At 54.7% G+C, this 16,000-nt stretch overlaps 7 protein-coding genes across 7 annotated transcripts; 5 read left to right on the top strand and 2 right to left on the bottom strand.

Moving 5' to 3' along the window:
- Positions 1–734: 734 nt before the first annotated feature.
- On the top strand, positions 735–1,802 carry BDP81DRAFT_395916 (uncharacterized protein; the record flags this gene model as incomplete). The annotated part of the gene is made up of 1 exon (XM_060588127.1): positions 735–1,802. One exon carries the CDS (start codon positions 735–737, stop codon positions 1,800–1,802), a length of 1,068 nt encoding a protein of 355 aa, XP_060443245.1.
- Positions 1,803–2,550: 748 nt separating this feature from the next.
- BDP81DRAFT_472936 (uncharacterized protein) lies at positions 2,551–3,082 on the bottom strand (the record flags this gene model as incomplete). Its single annotated transcript, XM_060594634.1, has 2 exons — positions 2,551–2,720; positions 2,839–3,082. The coding sequence occupies 2 exons, from the start codon at positions 3,080–3,082 to the stop codon at positions 2,551–2,553; spliced, it is 414 nt and encodes a 137-aa protein (XP_060443244.1).
- Positions 3,083–4,811: 1,729 nt separating this feature from the next.
- On the top strand, positions 4,812–5,102 carry BDP81DRAFT_431671 (uncharacterized protein). Its single transcript, XM_060590698.1, has one exon. It carries the CDS (start codon positions 4,871–4,873, stop codon positions 5,087–5,089), a length of 219 nt encoding a protein of 72 aa, XP_060443243.1. The 5' UTR covers positions 4,812–4,870; the 3' UTR covers positions 5,090–5,102.
- A 30-nt stretch (positions 5,103–5,132) lies between these two features.
- BDP81DRAFT_407825 (uncharacterized protein) lies at positions 5,133–6,164 on the top strand (the record flags this gene model as incomplete). Its single annotated transcript, XM_060589029.1, has 2 exons — positions 5,133–5,794; positions 5,856–6,164. The coding sequence occupies exons 1-2, from the start codon at positions 5,264–5,266 to the stop codon at positions 6,162–6,164; spliced, it is 840 nt and encodes a 279-aa protein (XP_060443242.1). The 5' UTR covers positions 5,133–5,263.
- Positions 6,165–6,500: 336 nt separating this feature from the next.
- Positions 6,501–8,572, bottom strand: BDP81DRAFT_395913 (uracil permease; the record flags this gene model as incomplete). The annotated part of the gene is made up of 5 exons (XM_060588126.1): positions 6,501–7,258; positions 7,370–7,902; positions 7,963–7,987; positions 8,062–8,315; positions 8,412–8,572. 5 exons carry the CDS (start codon positions 8,570–8,572, stop codon positions 6,501–6,503), a joined length of 1,731 nt encoding a protein of 576 aa, XP_060443241.1.
- An 890-nt stretch (positions 8,573–9,462) lies between these two features.
- On the top strand, positions 9,463–12,907 carry BDP81DRAFT_324132 (uncharacterized protein; the record flags this gene model as incomplete). The annotated part of the gene is made up of 6 exons (XM_060584856.1): positions 9,463–9,503; positions 9,607–11,173; positions 11,234–11,691; positions 11,763–12,018; positions 12,104–12,544; positions 12,602–12,907. The coding sequence occupies 6 exons, from the start codon at positions 9,463–9,465 to the stop codon at positions 12,905–12,907; spliced, it is 3,069 nt and encodes a 1,022-aa protein (XP_060443240.1).
- A 1,336-nt stretch (positions 12,908–14,243) lies between these two features.
- On the top strand, positions 14,244–15,546 carry BDP81DRAFT_395911 (TfdA family taurine catabolism dioxygenase TauD; the record flags this gene model as incomplete). The annotated part of the gene is made up of 2 exons (XM_060588125.1): positions 14,244–14,561; positions 14,656–15,546. The coding sequence occupies 2 exons, from the start codon at positions 14,244–14,246 to the stop codon at positions 15,544–15,546; spliced, it is 1,209 nt and encodes a 402-aa protein (XP_060443239.1).
- Positions 15,547–16,000: the final 454 nt, after the last annotated feature.

Genomic DNA, 16,000 nt, shown 5'->3' with positions numbered 1-16,000 from the left:
TTACCAAACAACAGGACTGTGTTCCGCGTGAGAGTAATCAACCGACTGAAAGATCTCATTCTCATAACCAAACAGTATAATCTCATGGTGGTTGGTATTAGTTTGACACAGTACGCTAGAGTTTTGCGCAGAAGCTCGGGAGAAGCCCACCATCTCCGCCTAAACAAGACTAGAAGATGACTAAACACAACACAAGAGCGAGCCTGCTTCCAGCTCCTAGTGCCGTACCCGATGGATGGAACCAACGTAGCCTCCCGCTTCCTGAGACTCAGACCTTCGAAGTCTTCCGGGCCGGTGGAGATAAAGCGCACTTCCCATTGGATATCGGAACGCATCTGGGGGACCTGGCGGGAGATCTCTTGGCGGACAGCTGCCGCAAAACTGGAAATACTGCCGTCAGACCATGGTCCTTGATGAGTCCAGAACTCCATTCTTTTGTCAGTCTTTGAAGGGACGGTTCGGATTCATTCGGAGCATGAGATCGGACGCCTCTTAGACGTCATGTCGTTCGGAGCTCTCGGGATGGACGGAGTATGCCTCAAGGTGAGTTGTCAACATCGCCGCGAGGATGAAAGATCCCATTTCGTATAAGAATCAGTCGACGATGCTTCTGTCCAAGATATTCTTTATCTGGCTCAGCACAACGCAAGCATCACATCAAGATATCTCTTACAAGAACTCGATAACTCTCCTACACCAAATTCACCCAACACCACCAATCTCTAACCATCAAAATGCTCGGCAAGATCGCCCTCGAAGAAGCCTACGAAATGACAGGCATGGAAGCCAAGTCAGAGTACGAAGCCTCCCTCTACATCAACCCCTCCGACCGCTCCCGCTATATGCGCCAAATCAGCGACCTCAACTCGGAGCGCGTCAAGCTCGCCGACGCCCACGGCATCGGCTACACCATCGTCTCCCTCACCGTCCCCGGGATCCAAGGCATCGCCGACCAACCCGCCGCCGAACGCCGCGCCACAGAGGTCAACAACTGGGCCCATTCCCAAATCAAACACAACCCCTCCAAGCTCGGCGCCTTCGCCTGCCTCTCGATGCACGACCCCGTCCAAGCAGGCCGCGAACTCACCCGCTGCGTCAAAGACCTCGGCTTCCACGGCGCCCTGCTATGCGACTTCCAGCACGCGGGCGCCAACGGCGAGATCTACAAGTTCTACGATCAGCCCGAGTACGACGCCTTCTGGGAGGTCGTCTGCGCGCTCGACGTGCCCGTATACATCCACCCAGCCGCCCCCGCGAACGTCATCCTCGAGAAACTCTACGCGCAGCGGAAATACCTCATCGGCCCGCCCCTCTCCTTTGCAAACGGCGTGAACCTCCACCTCATGGGCCTCATCTCCAACGGCGTCTTCGACCGCTTCCCGAAGCTGCAGGTCATTGTCGGCCACCTGGGCGAGCACCTCCCCATCGACCTGTGGCGCATCAACCACTGGTTCGAGGACGTCAAGAAACCGATTGCGGAGGCTGAAGGCAACGCGGACCGCATGTGTAGGAAGACCGTGTACGACTATTTCCGGGAGAATATCTACGTCACGACGTCGGGCAACTTTTCTACGCGCGCGTTGAAGTATGTGGTGGACGAGATCGGGGCCGACCGCGTGCTGTTCTCGGTGGATTACCCGTACGAGACGATTGAGATGTGCTCTGCTTGGTGGGACGGCCAGGTGGAGGAGGTGAAGGAGGCGGTGGGCGGCGTTGAGAATTATCGCAAGATTGGGCGGGATAATGCCAAGAAGCTGCTCAAGCTGGGCGAGTTCCATGACTCTGAGGCTCCTGTGTCTTGAGAGGGGGTTGTGTTAGTGTCATGATAGTAGCTTAAATAGCCCCTATTGGAGATTCAGTTCATCCCAATCCCTCAGCTATTCCATTGACGTCCTTGTCAGCTACCATGGATGACGGTTGAGGCGTAGAATCTCAATCCACCCCCAGCGGTTTCCATTCGAATGTGCCCTTGAATTTGGATCTAAGACTCTCGTGCCTTACTGGAACCCATGACCTGAGTGGAGTGTCAGCTCAATTATCTTCCGTCTATCTTCTGTCAGCTAACAGAGGACAGTAATCTTGTGTATTATGCTCGTAAGTTATGGGATGATGGAATTGGAAGACGGAGGGGGCTTATTGGAATCGATTGAGGCTCTATGATCGTTGCGTTTATTGAAAGATTCCCCAGTTTGTTAGATCTATCCCCTGAATGTTGAACCAGCTTTCATTAAGCAAATCGGAGCCTGCAAAATCGCCAAAGTCCTGCGCCAGGGACGTCTGGTTCATACCAGGCACAGAGCCAAACGGGAGTAAGACTTCCTGCTCGCTTCCTTGCTCAAGTCGCGGATCTTAAGTTTCTGCCATTCAAGAACACCAAAAATGGGTTAGCTTTCTGTTTCCTGTTCAGTCTACCAAATTTCAATAATCATTGGCAAAAGCCGACTCCCTTTCTTGCTCTTTGTGTGTGTATCTCTTCCTCTTACCGTTGGTGTTAGGGGCCCCGCTGGCCGCGTCCCGCTGCGAAACGGCGGCCACGACGGATGCGCGAAACTATTCCAAGACTTCGATGCCCCGGCTGGCGGAAGTGACGTGCTGCTTGTGAAAATCAAAGATGCGCAAATCTCGATCCCACGACGATTTCGTCGGCTCTGTTTCGAAGCTGACTTGGAGATCGGGGCACAGGGTGGCGACTACCAGAGTGGAAGCTGCGGCAAAGGTGACTGTGATATAAGAGTAAACAAAGAGTTAGCCCGAGCCGACAAACATGAACTCAAGAATGGGGTGCAAGAGGAAAGATACAAGGGTGCAGAATGGGACAAAGATGAAAGTATTACGTACAGAGTAGAACATGCCAGGCCGAGTTCTGTCTTACGCTGCGCAGCTTCTCGTAAAGCTCCTGTAGCACGCTGTGAGCAGTCAAAGCGCAGAGCGAATTGGCCGAATGTCCTAGGCTGTCACGGAGTGTCTGCGTGGTGTCCGTTGCGAATGGTTTCTCTAGTCGGCTGCCGTGCTTGGCTTCGGCTAAGAGTAGCGGGCGGAGGAGAAGAAGCCGGATCCATAAGACTCTGATTGACACAGCCATAAGTCGGATTTTCTCCACGAGAAGGACAAAAGTGAGAGAATCGGGAGAAAGATCTCCTTACCTGGACTTGAGGATGTTTGCCTGCATCTGTAGACAGCTCGTAGCTCTTCGTCTAGCTGCGTCAAGTCCGGAGGTGCAGGGCGTTGACAGCGACAAGCTAATTGTCAGGCCCATCCCAGTACACTCGTTACAACGATTGTCACACCATGCCTATGAAACAATATGGTCTTACACAAGCATGACTAAGTTTGCCAAGGATATGCCAGTATAAAGGGTCTTCCACTCACTATATAGATAGTCGGGATATTCCCATAGCCACTCGTTCTTCATACTCATCAATACATCCCATTGACCCCCTACCTGATAATCGCTGCCCAACACTAATCTACACTCTCAATCGTCATTTCAAGCAAATGACCGCCCTTATCCACAGTTACCCTAGACGGAATATGGCCTCGCCCGCGATCAATGGGTGGCTCGGCGATCCGGGCGATCCGGGCGAAATCGACCTTACCGAACGATTCGATCTTGTCAATAAGATCCGAAGTACACTGCTGGGTCATCTGATGGTCAAAAAGGACAAAGACATGACCAAAACCTTCGGTTCAGAGGAGGCATGGGGCCACCTTATGGTTGCCGGTTTGCCGGAACTTCGAGAATTCGCGTCACAAGTGGATAATGAAAAGAGCTTATCCTTCTTTCTCCCTAACTTCTCAGTCGGCTTCGAAACGATGAATCGGCTTGTGTGGTACTGTGAGTATAACTGTTTTGATACTATTAACCCATCTCATCTCACGGTCGTCAATCCATCTCACATATCTTGCGCGCACTGGCTAACTTGATATTAATTGCTAGTTTTGGGCCCACCCATGGAACGGGAGAAGGTCAAGGCCAATGTAATCTTAAGCAGTAATGCTGCGAGAACGGCCGTATGTCAGCCCTGCTTCTGTCGACGAGAGTTTTGCACTTGACTAATAACTGATGCGTGTTAGACTGCCTCTAGAGACCTTCACATTTGCCCATTCTGTCTCAGTAACCATGACCAGAAATGTCACATCGCCCCTTTCTGGACTTTGAACCGACCGGGATCGGCGAAACCAATCACTGCTGCCATGACAGTGTACGGCAACGAGCGCATGGCAAGGCTCAAGGAGAAGCTTGTCGACCGGGATACCAACATTGTCGGTACTTCAGCCAACATTATCACGTTGAGTTCGTCTCTACACACGTACTGGAGCGAGGGCCTTTTCGGCTTGCAGCCCGTCTGTCTCCTCTACGACGAAGCAAGAAGACAAAGCCCGACATTTCGAATCACACATTGTGTTCGATTCTTGCCAAGTATACGGAGCTTGCCAATACTTCCGACCAGAAGAGTGGCGCGCCGCGTCCCTCGACGTCTACGAGGATACGCACAAAGAGATCAAGTGAAGGCATGAAGGATTCGCCCTCCAAGAAGACCAGGGGGGCAAGGGCAAGGGCAAGGAGAAGGTGAACGAGCACTCGCAGAACATCGAGCCAACGGAGGAGGCTGAAGAGCCTGCCAATGAGCCCATTGGTCTTCGGGTTTGCTTACATTGGTTGCTTGCAACTGCGCATTTGACACCGGACACGATTCCCCGAAACCTCACTGAGCTACGTCGCACCTGGAGCCCCTGGAACCGTAGAAACGCCATCAATGGTATCAAAGCCCGATTCCTCGAAAACCATACCGTGATCGACATATTCAACACGAAAGACGCGGAAGCACCGGATTTCGACATTGTTTCATTTCAATGGGACGTCTTCAGAATGCACGCGTTGGCTGGTGATGCAGACCCCGCCATCTATTCACCAGACTTTTACGAGGATCCAGATGACAAGATCATCAATGAAGCACCGCCTGAGAAGGTACAGGCTCTTCAAGATCGCAAAGCTCGGCAGGGTCGGATAATCCAGGAGGCTGAAGAGGTCGAAGAGACTGCGAGGCTTCGGATGACGCAAGGGGATCGAGCAGCGTTGGAGGCTTAGGAAGACATCGTGGCTTCATATGATCTTCAAGGCCCTGATCCATCTGCCACCGTTTCTTCACCTGATTCTCAAGCCTTCGACCCACCTGTCATTCTTTCATCTCACTCTCAAGGCTCCGAGCCACCTACCGTCCTGTCTTCACCTGATCCTCAAAGCTCTGAGCCATCTGCCGTCATGTCTTCACCTGATCCTCAAGGCTTCGATCCTTCTGCCACCATTCTTTCACCTGATCCTCAAGGTTCCGAGCCACCGACAGCTGCATCTGACCAACAAACCACCGACATCACAGGAGGACCCAACGTTGAGGCGTCTCTTCAGAGAAAGCCATCGCGTCTAACAAGGTTCAGTTCGATGCGATCGATCTTCAAGCCAGGCTATCCTTCGCCTACGACTGGAACTCGCCAACAGAACCCCGACACCGCAGAAGGATCTAACGCTACGGCGTCTCTTCAGAGAAAATCGTCAATCGCCTCAGGTATAAAGACTGTGGGCCGCGCGGCTGGTCGCACATGGGGCCATGTCAAGGACCAGACAAAGAACCTGACAAATAGACCAAGTTTGACTTTGCGTAGCAAGAAAGAAGGGGATCGGCAGCGCCAGGCCCCCGAACAAACCTCCGACAACCGAACTCTCGCCGAAGTCCCTTACAACGAGCCGACGACAGCTACAGCAAGCCCTTCCATTGACAAGGAGAATGACCCCGCGGTCTTCGATGAGCTCACACGACAGCAACCCCACCGGAGAGAATGTGACCCTCTTTCCAAAGGAGCGTGTACCAAGTACTTCAGCCCAGACGTCACAGGGTCGTGGACGTTCCAAGAGTGGAGGTTCAGGTCAGACGATGGACAAGACCCAGAACCGCCTTTCTGCGGGTTATCTCGGCAAGCGCCGGTCTGCGACCGATCTCGAGAAGCATGTTTCTGCCGATCAGATCGAGAAGTGTCGGTCCGTGGGAAATCTCGGGGAGCGTCTGTCTGAGTATCCTGAGAACGCACCAAGTGGCCCAGGACTACAAGGCCCCTTGCCCTTTGCCCCTGCGTCCTCGATTTGTCTGAGAAGGTGGTCTTGGGAGTGATCAACGGAACTGAGCGGAGTGCGATGATGGAGAGATAGACTATTGTATTGTTATGCTGCTTGATGAACGGAGGGTACTATGAGTTATTTGTTCACTCCCTTAATGTCCCTCTCTTTCGACCTGCGTGACCCTCTGACTGTTGCAGACAATCGACCTGAGACTCTTACTACAGGAGTCTCGCTTCGCGACCTTGCTAGCCACGAAAGGTCGTTGATTGTAAATGTGTAGGCTAACGAACGTCCGTTCAACCATCAAGTAGGCCCTGTTGAAATAATGCTTCCACTTACCAAGTCAAGAGACCAGAACTCATCGATGAACCACAGATCTATTGTTTCCTCAGCGACGCCTCAAGTTCCACCACCGCGCTCCCTTGCCACAGCCATCTTCCGAAACCTCTCCCGCAAAACTCACGATGCCCTCTTCCTTGCCAAACCCAGACACAATAGTCTCTTCCTCGCAAGGCGTAACCCCCAACTTGGCCGCCTCGCTCGCCGTGAACGTACCATATACATCCACCTCATCGAACTCGCCAAGACCCTCAACAGGAAACAGGACATTCGCCCCCCAAAAAAGAACAAACGAAATCAAAAACCCAATGAAAAACGCAACATAATACAGCTCATACACCGCGTCAGGCGCACCGCTCATACCCCCGGCACTCACAATCAACCCGCCCACCGTCGGCGCCCACCCCGCAACCCAGCACGGAATCACCCTCCAGTTGACACCATGCTGATACCAATAGTCGGACCCCTCGGGGCGGAACAGGTGCGACAGCCGGATACGCCGACGGCGCAGGACAAAGTAGTCGCAGACCATGACGCCCATGATGGGCGCGAGGAACACGGCAAACGAGTTGAGGACGGCGACGAAGGTGGCGGCCTGGTTGATGAGCTGCCAGGGCTGGATGATCCAGGCGGCGGCAAAGGTGAGGAGGGCGCCGCGGCGGATGTCGAGGTAGCGCGGGAAGAGGCCGGCGAGGTCGATGCCGCCTGCTACGGCGTTGGAGCAGACGTTTTCGAACATGGAGGTGAAGGCGAAGGCGAGGGCGAGGAAGAATACTGCGGCGCGGGAGCCGGGGGAGCCTTGTCCGTCTTTGGGGAGGGATGATGTTAACCCACACCGTCAAGGAAGTGTGGGAATTTGGGAGACAAATCAAAGAGAATGGGAGCACGGAATATCTGACAAGGAAAAGAGAGACTCACGATCCATCATGACCATCAACAGATCAGGCGGATTCCAATAAATCTGCCCATAAATCTTCTGGCACGCCGCAGTAGTAACCAACCCGCCCAGGCAAACAAGCACGCCAGTGACCCAGTACACCGACACCGTGCCGACAATATAATCCCTCTTATTCTTCGCATACCGCGAAAAGTCACTACTATTCGTCATACCCGCCGCTTTCCCGCCAATAGCCTGGTTGATCCCCGCCATCATCAGCCACGAGGCGCTCCAGCGCGACGAGGCGGGCACTTTTTCGCCCTGGTAGAAGACGGGTCCCACGCCACGCGCGACGGCGACGGACCAGACGACCATGGCGACCATGGCTGCGCCGCAGGCGACGGAGGAGATGAAGAAGGGCTTCTTGAAGCGTTCGGGGCGGATGAAGAGGAAGGGGAGGGAGACGGTCCAGAAGACTGTGAAGCCTAGGAGCTCGTAGGTTGTCGTTGGGGTGTTTTTGCTGAGGGTGTTGGGGATCTTTGCGAAGGAGGGCCAGATTGCGGTTATGCAGACGCTGTGAGAGATGTATGGGTCAGTCTTTGAGACTTAGCTCGAAGGGGCATGTTGAGCATACGTTACTAGTTTACCTCCATTCCAACCTGGTCATCCTCGAATCAGTCATCTTTCGCCTGGAACACGGTGGTCGTCTTGGAGAGACTAGAGACACACTTACACTGGAGAGCGGTCCAGATGAAGTTGAGGAGAATGCGCTGCAGCAGCGGGATGTAACTCGCTCGGAAACCCCATGTGTATCTGTTCTGGACGGTGAAGCCAATATGCCAGGTTAGACCGCACCAAGCCACGAGGATGGCGAAGAAGCAGCAGAGGGCGCGGGAGACGACGATGACGGCCATGGCCTGGCCTACGGAGAGTCCCTGGGTGAGGAAGGTGTTGGGGGTCTGCCATGTTGCGACGTTGAGGGACGATCTGTGTGGAGAGAGGGGAGTGGTTCAGCATTAGGCATTCTCGCAGCATTACTTGACATCTTTGCCACGATGATGGTACGAAGAGAACGAGACTTACAAAGACCAGGAGCCGAAAAAGTTGAACCAGCCCCATGTGCGGCGGGAGGGCGGCAGGGGAATGAGGTCGCGGTTCGACCAGGCGCTGACCTCTTCGTGGCGAGACTCGTCCGACTTGAGTGTCAGTGCCTCTTTGATCCTGCGTGCCGTTTTGTTTGCCATGGCCACCGTGACGAATGAGGGGTTGCAATCTTGTACGTTTGTATGTCCGTTTGCGCCGTTCGGGAACTCGTTTCGAGTCTGTGGGAAGGACTGCTCTAGCGGATATATAGGACCATCTTATCTTGGGATCCTTGCAGTGACCATGTTCTCTCCCATAGTTCTTGGTTCTGAAAGTGTTTCCGTTGGCGGGAGATACGCGCTGCTAATTGCTACCTTATCTGACTTGCATGTCGGACGATGTTCGGTAGCAGTTTTCCGGGGAAGCCTGCGTTTGCGCCCATTTTCTTGACTTCTGTACCTTGAAAGAAGCAATACGTCGGCGACTTTCCGAACATCGGATGACACCTCCCGCGAGCTCGTCCATCCCCCAAAGCGGCCTTGAATGTAACCCACTCTTCCCGGCCAACTTGGTCCTCGATGCCGATGATAAGGATGCGGAGCAGTGGGGCGTTCCCCGCCGGTGACATGCCGGGTGATAAGAAAATCGTGGGCAATCACCTCGGACTCATTCGTCTTGCCAGTGTAACAGAGAATTGTCAATCTTGGGCTAAAGGGTTGAAATTTCCAATCGAGTTGCTTGATTATTCATGTTCAAACCTGGTAGGATTGGCGTCGCGAGGTGAGGTTGAGGTGGGGACCACTATCTCTCCGAAATCCGGGGTTGGAATGTCGGCGTCTGCCCCGATGCCGGCACCGCGTCGGAGAAGGGCCGATACTTGAGTCGTGTGTCATGCACCTGTTCATCTGCTCTCATCATTGTAGACAACTTCGCTCCATGACCTATACCGTCATTTATCTCGATAGTAGGACGCATCATGCAAATCTCTCACAGCCTCGAAATCAAGTGAAACAAGTCAGACAATCATCGTCATCATCAGCTCATGAACAAAATGACGTTCCCTACCTTGAGAATAGGCGTCGACGTTGGCGGGTAAGTACCATGTCTCTCGCCTCTACATCTACAGACTTCACATCAACAGAGCCAAACTCTCACCTCCCAACTCTCAAACATCCAACTCACAATGGACAAACAGCACAAACACAGATGGCGTCATCCTCGACCCAACACCCGCCTCCTCCTCCTCCTCCTCCTCCTCCTCCTCCTCCCGCCCTCCCCTCGGCATCCTCGCCACCCAAAAGACCCCAACAACACCCAACCCAAGCACCGGCATCAACACCGCAATCTCCCACATGTTCTCAACCTCCAACATCTCCCCCTCCCGCATCGCAAGCGTCACAATCGGCACAACACACTTCATCAACGCCGTAATAGAACAAGACGCCACCCGCCTCGCCCCCGTCGCCGTCCTCCGCCTCTGCGGGCCCTTCTCCGCCACCATCTCCGCCGGCGTCGACTGGCCCCCGGCCTTACGCAGCATCATCTGCGCCCACCGCTCGCTCATCGACGGCGGGCTGGAGATTGACGGGGACTTGATTGCGGAACTCGATGAAGACGCCGTCCGGCGCGAGGTGGAGGTCGTGCGCGCAAAGGGGATCAAAAGTATCGTCGTCGTGGGGATCTTTAGTCCCATTGACGTCGTGTATAGGCAGGAAGAGAGGGCGGCGGAGATTATTCGCGACGTTTATCCGGGGGCGGACGTGGTGATGTCAAAGGACGTGGCGAATATCGGGTTCCTTGAGCGTGAGAACGCGGCTATCCTCAACGCTTCCATCCTCCCGTTTGCTAGGCGAACCATCCGTTCCTTTCAGGATGCCGTTACAAGGCTTGGACTGAAATGTCCCGTCTTCGTGACGCAGAACGACGGGACGATTTTGCCCGCTGCGGCGGCGGCGCGGTTGCCTATCAGGACGTTCTCCAGTGGTCCGACGAATAGCATGCGCGGCGCGGCGTTCCTCATTAGGGGCATGAAGGGAGAGAAGGAGGAGACAGGGCCGATGATGGTTGTCGATATCGGCGGGACGACAACGGACGTGGGATTGTTACTGGCCAATGGGTTCCCCAGGCAGGCGGCGGCGTATAGCGAGATTGCGGGTGTGCGGACGAACTTCTCGTACCCGGACGTCAAGAGTATCGGGCTCGGGGGCGGTTCTATCGTTAAGAGGAACGAGAGCACCGGTGAGTTAGTTATTGGGCCGCAGAGCGTGGGGTATCAGATCCAGACAAAGGCTCTCGTTTTCGGCGGCGATGTCGCGACGGCTACGGATTACACTGTTCTGTCGGACCCGAATGCCGTTCAGATTGGAGACCGGTCTCTCGTTGAAGGTGTAAGCGGCCTCGCGGACGATGTGCCAGAGTTCAAGGCACAAGCGAAGGCGATGCTGGAGCGGATCGTGGACACGATGAAGACTTCGCCCGAGGAAATCCCCGTTGTTCTCGTCGGCGGGGGCGCGGTCATTGCGCCGGAGAAGTTGAAGGGGGCGAGCCGGGTTGTGAAGCCGGCGTGGTCTGGGGTTGCGAATGCGATTGGGGCTGCGACGGCGAGGGTCAGTGGTGTTGTGGACTCGATTGAGAGTACCGAGACGAAGACTGCGTCCGAGGTCGTGGAGGCGTTGTCGCGGAGGGCTGTTGACCGGGCTGTTGAGAATGGTGCTTCAAGGGAGAGCGTGACTATTGCTGAGGTCGAAAGCTTCCCGTTGCAGGTATGGTTCTACGGCGCAATGAGTACGAGAGTGAACGCTAACTGTAGGTTTGTTTGGCAGTACATTGCAAACAAGTCACGAATCATCATCAAAGCTGTAGGAGACTTTGATTTCTCCAGATCGACATCCATGGATTCAACGACAATCCCAGATGACGTCGAGCACTGCGAAGAAGAACCACCCAGATTACCAGTACCTTTTCAAAGCCAGGACGTCTCATCACCGCAATCGTTGGTTTCGACCAAGGAGTACATTGACGACTACAAGCCCAAGGTCCTCAACCGGCAGTGGCATCTCTCCGAGACGGACCTCGACTGGATCACGACAGGCTGCTACATCCTAGGCACAGGAGGCGGCGGCTCGCCCTACCAACACATGCTCCGTCTCCGCGCAATGATGCGCGCCGGCGCCACCGTCAAGATTATTTCTCCACATGACCTGAAAGACGATGATGTTGTAGCTTGCGGCGGTGGGAAGGGTTCGCCGCAGGTATCCATCGAGAAGCCATACGGCGATGAGTAAGTCTCCCTTCGCTCGTTCGTCTTCCCAAAAGACAGAATATGTGGATTGTAACGCTTGTGGTTTGCAGAATCATGGAATCGCAGAGGGAACTCTACGCATACCTCAAGACGAAGCCTACGGCCGTGATATCTCTCGAGATAGGAGGCGGCAACGGCCTGCAGGGCCTCATCCTCGGCGCCAGCACCAATCTCGACATTCCTACAATCGACGGCGACTGGATGGGTCGCGCGTATCCCATCTCCCACCAGACTACCCCGGTAGTCTTTGAAAAGAAGGCGACGATGATTCCGTCGTGTATATCAGACGGGAACGGCAGAATCATGGTACGGTTCCTCTCTCGTCTTTTTGGCTAGTGCAAGACACGAATGAAGATGGAAGCAATTACTGACCTCGAATGAACACCAACAGCTCATGATAAAAGCCCGTACAGAACTCGACGCAGAACGCGCCTTCCGCGCCGCCCTCTCGCGAATGGGCTCCCACGTAGGCTGCGCAAAGGGCCCCGTTAGCGGCGGCGACACCAAGTCCTGGGTCGTCGAGAATACCGTCTCGCTCTCCTGGCGCATTGGCCGTGCAGTCGCGCTGGCGCGGTGTACCAACGCCGTAGACACCGTCGCCGAGGCCGTTGTTGATGTAGTCGGCGGGAGGGAGTCGGCGAGGGTGCTGTTCAGAGGCAAGATTGTGGGCGTGGAGAGGGTTACAAGGATGGGGCATGCTTATGGGGAGGTTATTATTGAGGGGTATACTGACGGCAGCGGTGGCTGTGATGAGGTGGTTGAGAGGTTTGTTATACCGTTCAAGAATGAGAATATCCTTGCGAAAAGGGTTGATGGTGATGGGAGGGAAGATGTAAGTTTCCCACTACTCCCCATCCCCATTAAGAGAAGGAAAATAGAAAGTGTGAAGCTGACATATCTCGTGCTCGAACAGGTCCTTGCAATCGTCCCAGACCTAGTCTGCGTCCTCGACGCACAAAATGGCGAGGCTCTCGGCACGCAAGAGTACCGCTACGGGCTGCTCGTCGTGGTGCTCGGCATCACGGCGTCCGATAAGTGGACGTCCACGGCGCGGGGCATTGAGATTGGCGGGCCCAAGGGGTTCGGGATGAGTGAGCTGGAGTATGTGCCTCTTGGTACTTTTAAGAAGCCGCAGAGCGTCATCGATGAGTTTGGGGGGGCAGTCTTGATGGGTCAAGGACCAAGAGCTTGTTGAAGTTCCGAGGAATGGAGTATCGTGCTTGTGTGATGTGGCTTGTGAAGATGGGTTCATTATGGGTCGAGGCGTGTACTCTCCATCTCCGGTTTCGGGTTGAGGTGAGGCTGATTCTTGGATAAATGCCCACGAGGAGCTTGTGGGACGTACACAGCAGCTGAGGGACATGATGTTGCTATGAGTACTCCTTGGCATCTAGGTAGGTATAGCCGCTTAACAGCAGGATGGATAGACCTGTCCAGTAAACTCAATAATCTTCATCGCCTACCTCACGTACCTTTCATCACAGCGAATCCAGCTCATGACCGCACATACAAGTTGCAAATCTCTCAGGGCCTGCGCGAACCCGCACGTGTGTCATCATGATGAGCGAAAGAACCGACAGGGGTGTGACTATCGAACCGTTATATTTCCTGCCGGGGTGTGATAACGCAACTCAAGCTAGAGGCCACAGCTACAGACTACACCCAAGAATCGGAAGACGGTGTGTTGGGGTCGTCTCCAAGTCGTCGGAACTCTCAGTGCCGCACCGTCAAAGTTACCGAAACTCTACCAGGTTGACGGAGGAGAGGAAGAGGGGAGGGTTAGCCAGCCAGTGAGCCACGCCGTTGTAAGTTCCTGCGGGAGCAGCCGGAAGCCGAGGGTGTAGAGTCCCGACTGTCTGGCTCTCTGTGAGACAAGTCGAGAGAAGAAGACAATCACGCAATCGAGAGAAAAAATGTCGGTTAAATAGGAGAGCAAGGGTATGACGGCGGCGAAAGGGAAAAGTTTGTTTTGAAGAACAGTTGCACTGAACTCGATGGACAACGTCTGTCTGTCCCGGTTCCAAAGCAGCAGTGGAGAGGACGGCAGTCAGAGAACCAGCCCGGAGGTTTTGGGCAGAGGAAAGTCCTGGCGCCCCGGGGCTGCGGGGGACCCCCGATCGGCGGGCCCCACACCAGAAGTGTCTCGCGTCATCGGACGGCCATTGCGATATGGGGGGCTCCAAGCACGCAATTTCCAGCCGTTTGGTCACTTTACACTGTTTTTATCAGCATTGCTGCATTGTGTCTGTTCAACCGTCAGTGTAAGGTATCTAACTCAATGTAATGCCTTACTAAATGTAATGAGGGGTACGGAGTATACCGAGTATACGGAGTAGATCAGATAAACCCTCTCTCTCCCCGTTGCAGAACCTTTTCCCCCTTCCTTCTCCAAATCTGCCCTCTCTCTCTCTCTCTGTGATATAAGTCCGTCTCATCTGCCACTTCCCCTCATTTTGATACCTCATCCTGCTACCTCACCTCATCACCTTTCATTTCTCTCCATTGATACCCCCCTCCCAATCTTCATCAAAATGGCTCCAGGTGCCCTCCTTGACGAGCCAGTGCAGCCCTCTCAGGGTCCCTGGAAGGGCAAGAACGACAATGCCCCCAGAACCATCTTCCCCGACGGCATCCGCACTTCGGGACAGCACAACCCTCTCTATGACACCCTCAAGCCCTACGCCGAGTTCCCCGAGGAGATCTCAGGCCCGACGGTCTGGCGCAAGGAGGAATTCGAGCAGCAGCCCGACAAGTGGACGCATCGTTTCACCCCCGAGGAGGTTGAGGAGCTCGGCCGCACCTCTGATGCCTTTATCGCCAGCAACACCCCTCTGACGGGTATCTCCAAGGTACTTTTGACTCTCATCGTCGAAGAAGAAGACTTTCACTTGAACGACTTCAATCCGCCCCTATGTGACTGTGCACTAACACAAACCAACACAGTCCAACTTCCCCCTCCCAACACTAGGCAAACGCCTCACCGACCTCCGCAAAGACCTCATCGACGGCAAAGGCTTCATCCTCTTCAAGGGCTTCCCCGCCAACGAATGGGGCCCGCACAAGACCGCCGTCGGCTACATGGGCCTCGGCACCTACCTCGGCTACTTTGTCTCCCAAAACGGCCGCGGCCACGTCCTGGGCCACGTAAAGGACGTCGGCGACGACCCGACCCAGATCGACAAGGTCCGCATCTACCGCACCACCGCCCGCCAATTCTTCCACGCCGACGACGGCGACCTCGTCGGCCTCCTCTGCGTCCAGCGCTCCGCCGAGGGCGGCGAGAGCGACCTCGTCAGCATCCACGCCGTCTGGAACGAGCTCCAGCGCGAGCACCCGGACGTCGCCGAGACGCTGACCAAGCCGATTTGGTACTTTGACCGCAAGGGAGAAGTCTCCGAGGGCCAGGAGGAGTGGACGAAGCAGCCCGTCTTCTACATTGAGAACGGAGGGCAGCGCCGCGTATACTGCAAGTGGGACCCGTACTACGTGCGCTCGCTGACGCGGTTCTCGGATAAGGGTGTGATCCCCCCGCTGAGCGAGGAACAGCTGCACGCGCTCAAGACGCTTGAGGATACGTGCCAGAAGCTGGCGCTGCACATGATTCTCGAGGTGGGCGATATCCAGTTTTTGAGCAATGCGCACCTGCTGCACGCGAGGACGGCGTATACGGACCACCCCCACCCGGCGCCGCGCCGGCATTTGCTCCGGCTGTGGCTTTCGACGCCCGAGAGCGAGGGCGGGTGGGTGCTGCCGTTCCCTGATAGCAAGGAGTTGAAGAGGGGTGGTATTCAGGTGAACAATGTGCCTCCGCGCGCGCCGCTGGATGCGGAATAGTGGTCTGGAGAGGTTGGTTAGCATTTTTGTGCGATTGTATTGGAAGCGTTTGTGAGGAGGGTGAGATAAAAAATATCGGGTCCACCATCCGAGATGAGACGGATGGGTTTCGATTGCTTCATGAGACGCTGGCGGTAAGCCCGCATAGAGATTCTCAAGATGAATGAAAAAAGTAAAATTTCAAGACAACACGCGATCATATCATCATCATTGAGGAAGCCCTCCTCACATTGCCACGAGTGAAGTGTGACCGCGCATGGACACTCACGACATTGGTGGGATTATGCCGTATGAGAGAGATGTAGCGATGAGCAGTTTTCCAAAAAAAAAAAAAAAAAAAAAAAAAAAAACGCCGTACCTATCTATCCAAGCGGGGAATTGGTGTGATTTGTGGTGATGAGAGATGAGATTGTACGTGAAGAATGGAGAGATGAGCGACTGCGGTGCGTCCGGC

The sequence above is a fragment of the Colletotrichum phormii genome (assembly GCF_030913505.1).
Source record: "Colletotrichum phormii strain CBS 102054 chromosome Unknown BDP81scaffold_14, whole genome shotgun sequence".
Classification (NCBI taxonomy): domain Eukaryota; kingdom Fungi; phylum Ascomycota; class Sordariomycetes; order Glomerellales; family Glomerellaceae; genus Colletotrichum; species Colletotrichum phormii.
The sequence above is the reverse complement of the archived record's forward strand: the minus strand, read 5'-3'. Positions and strand labels throughout refer to the sequence as shown.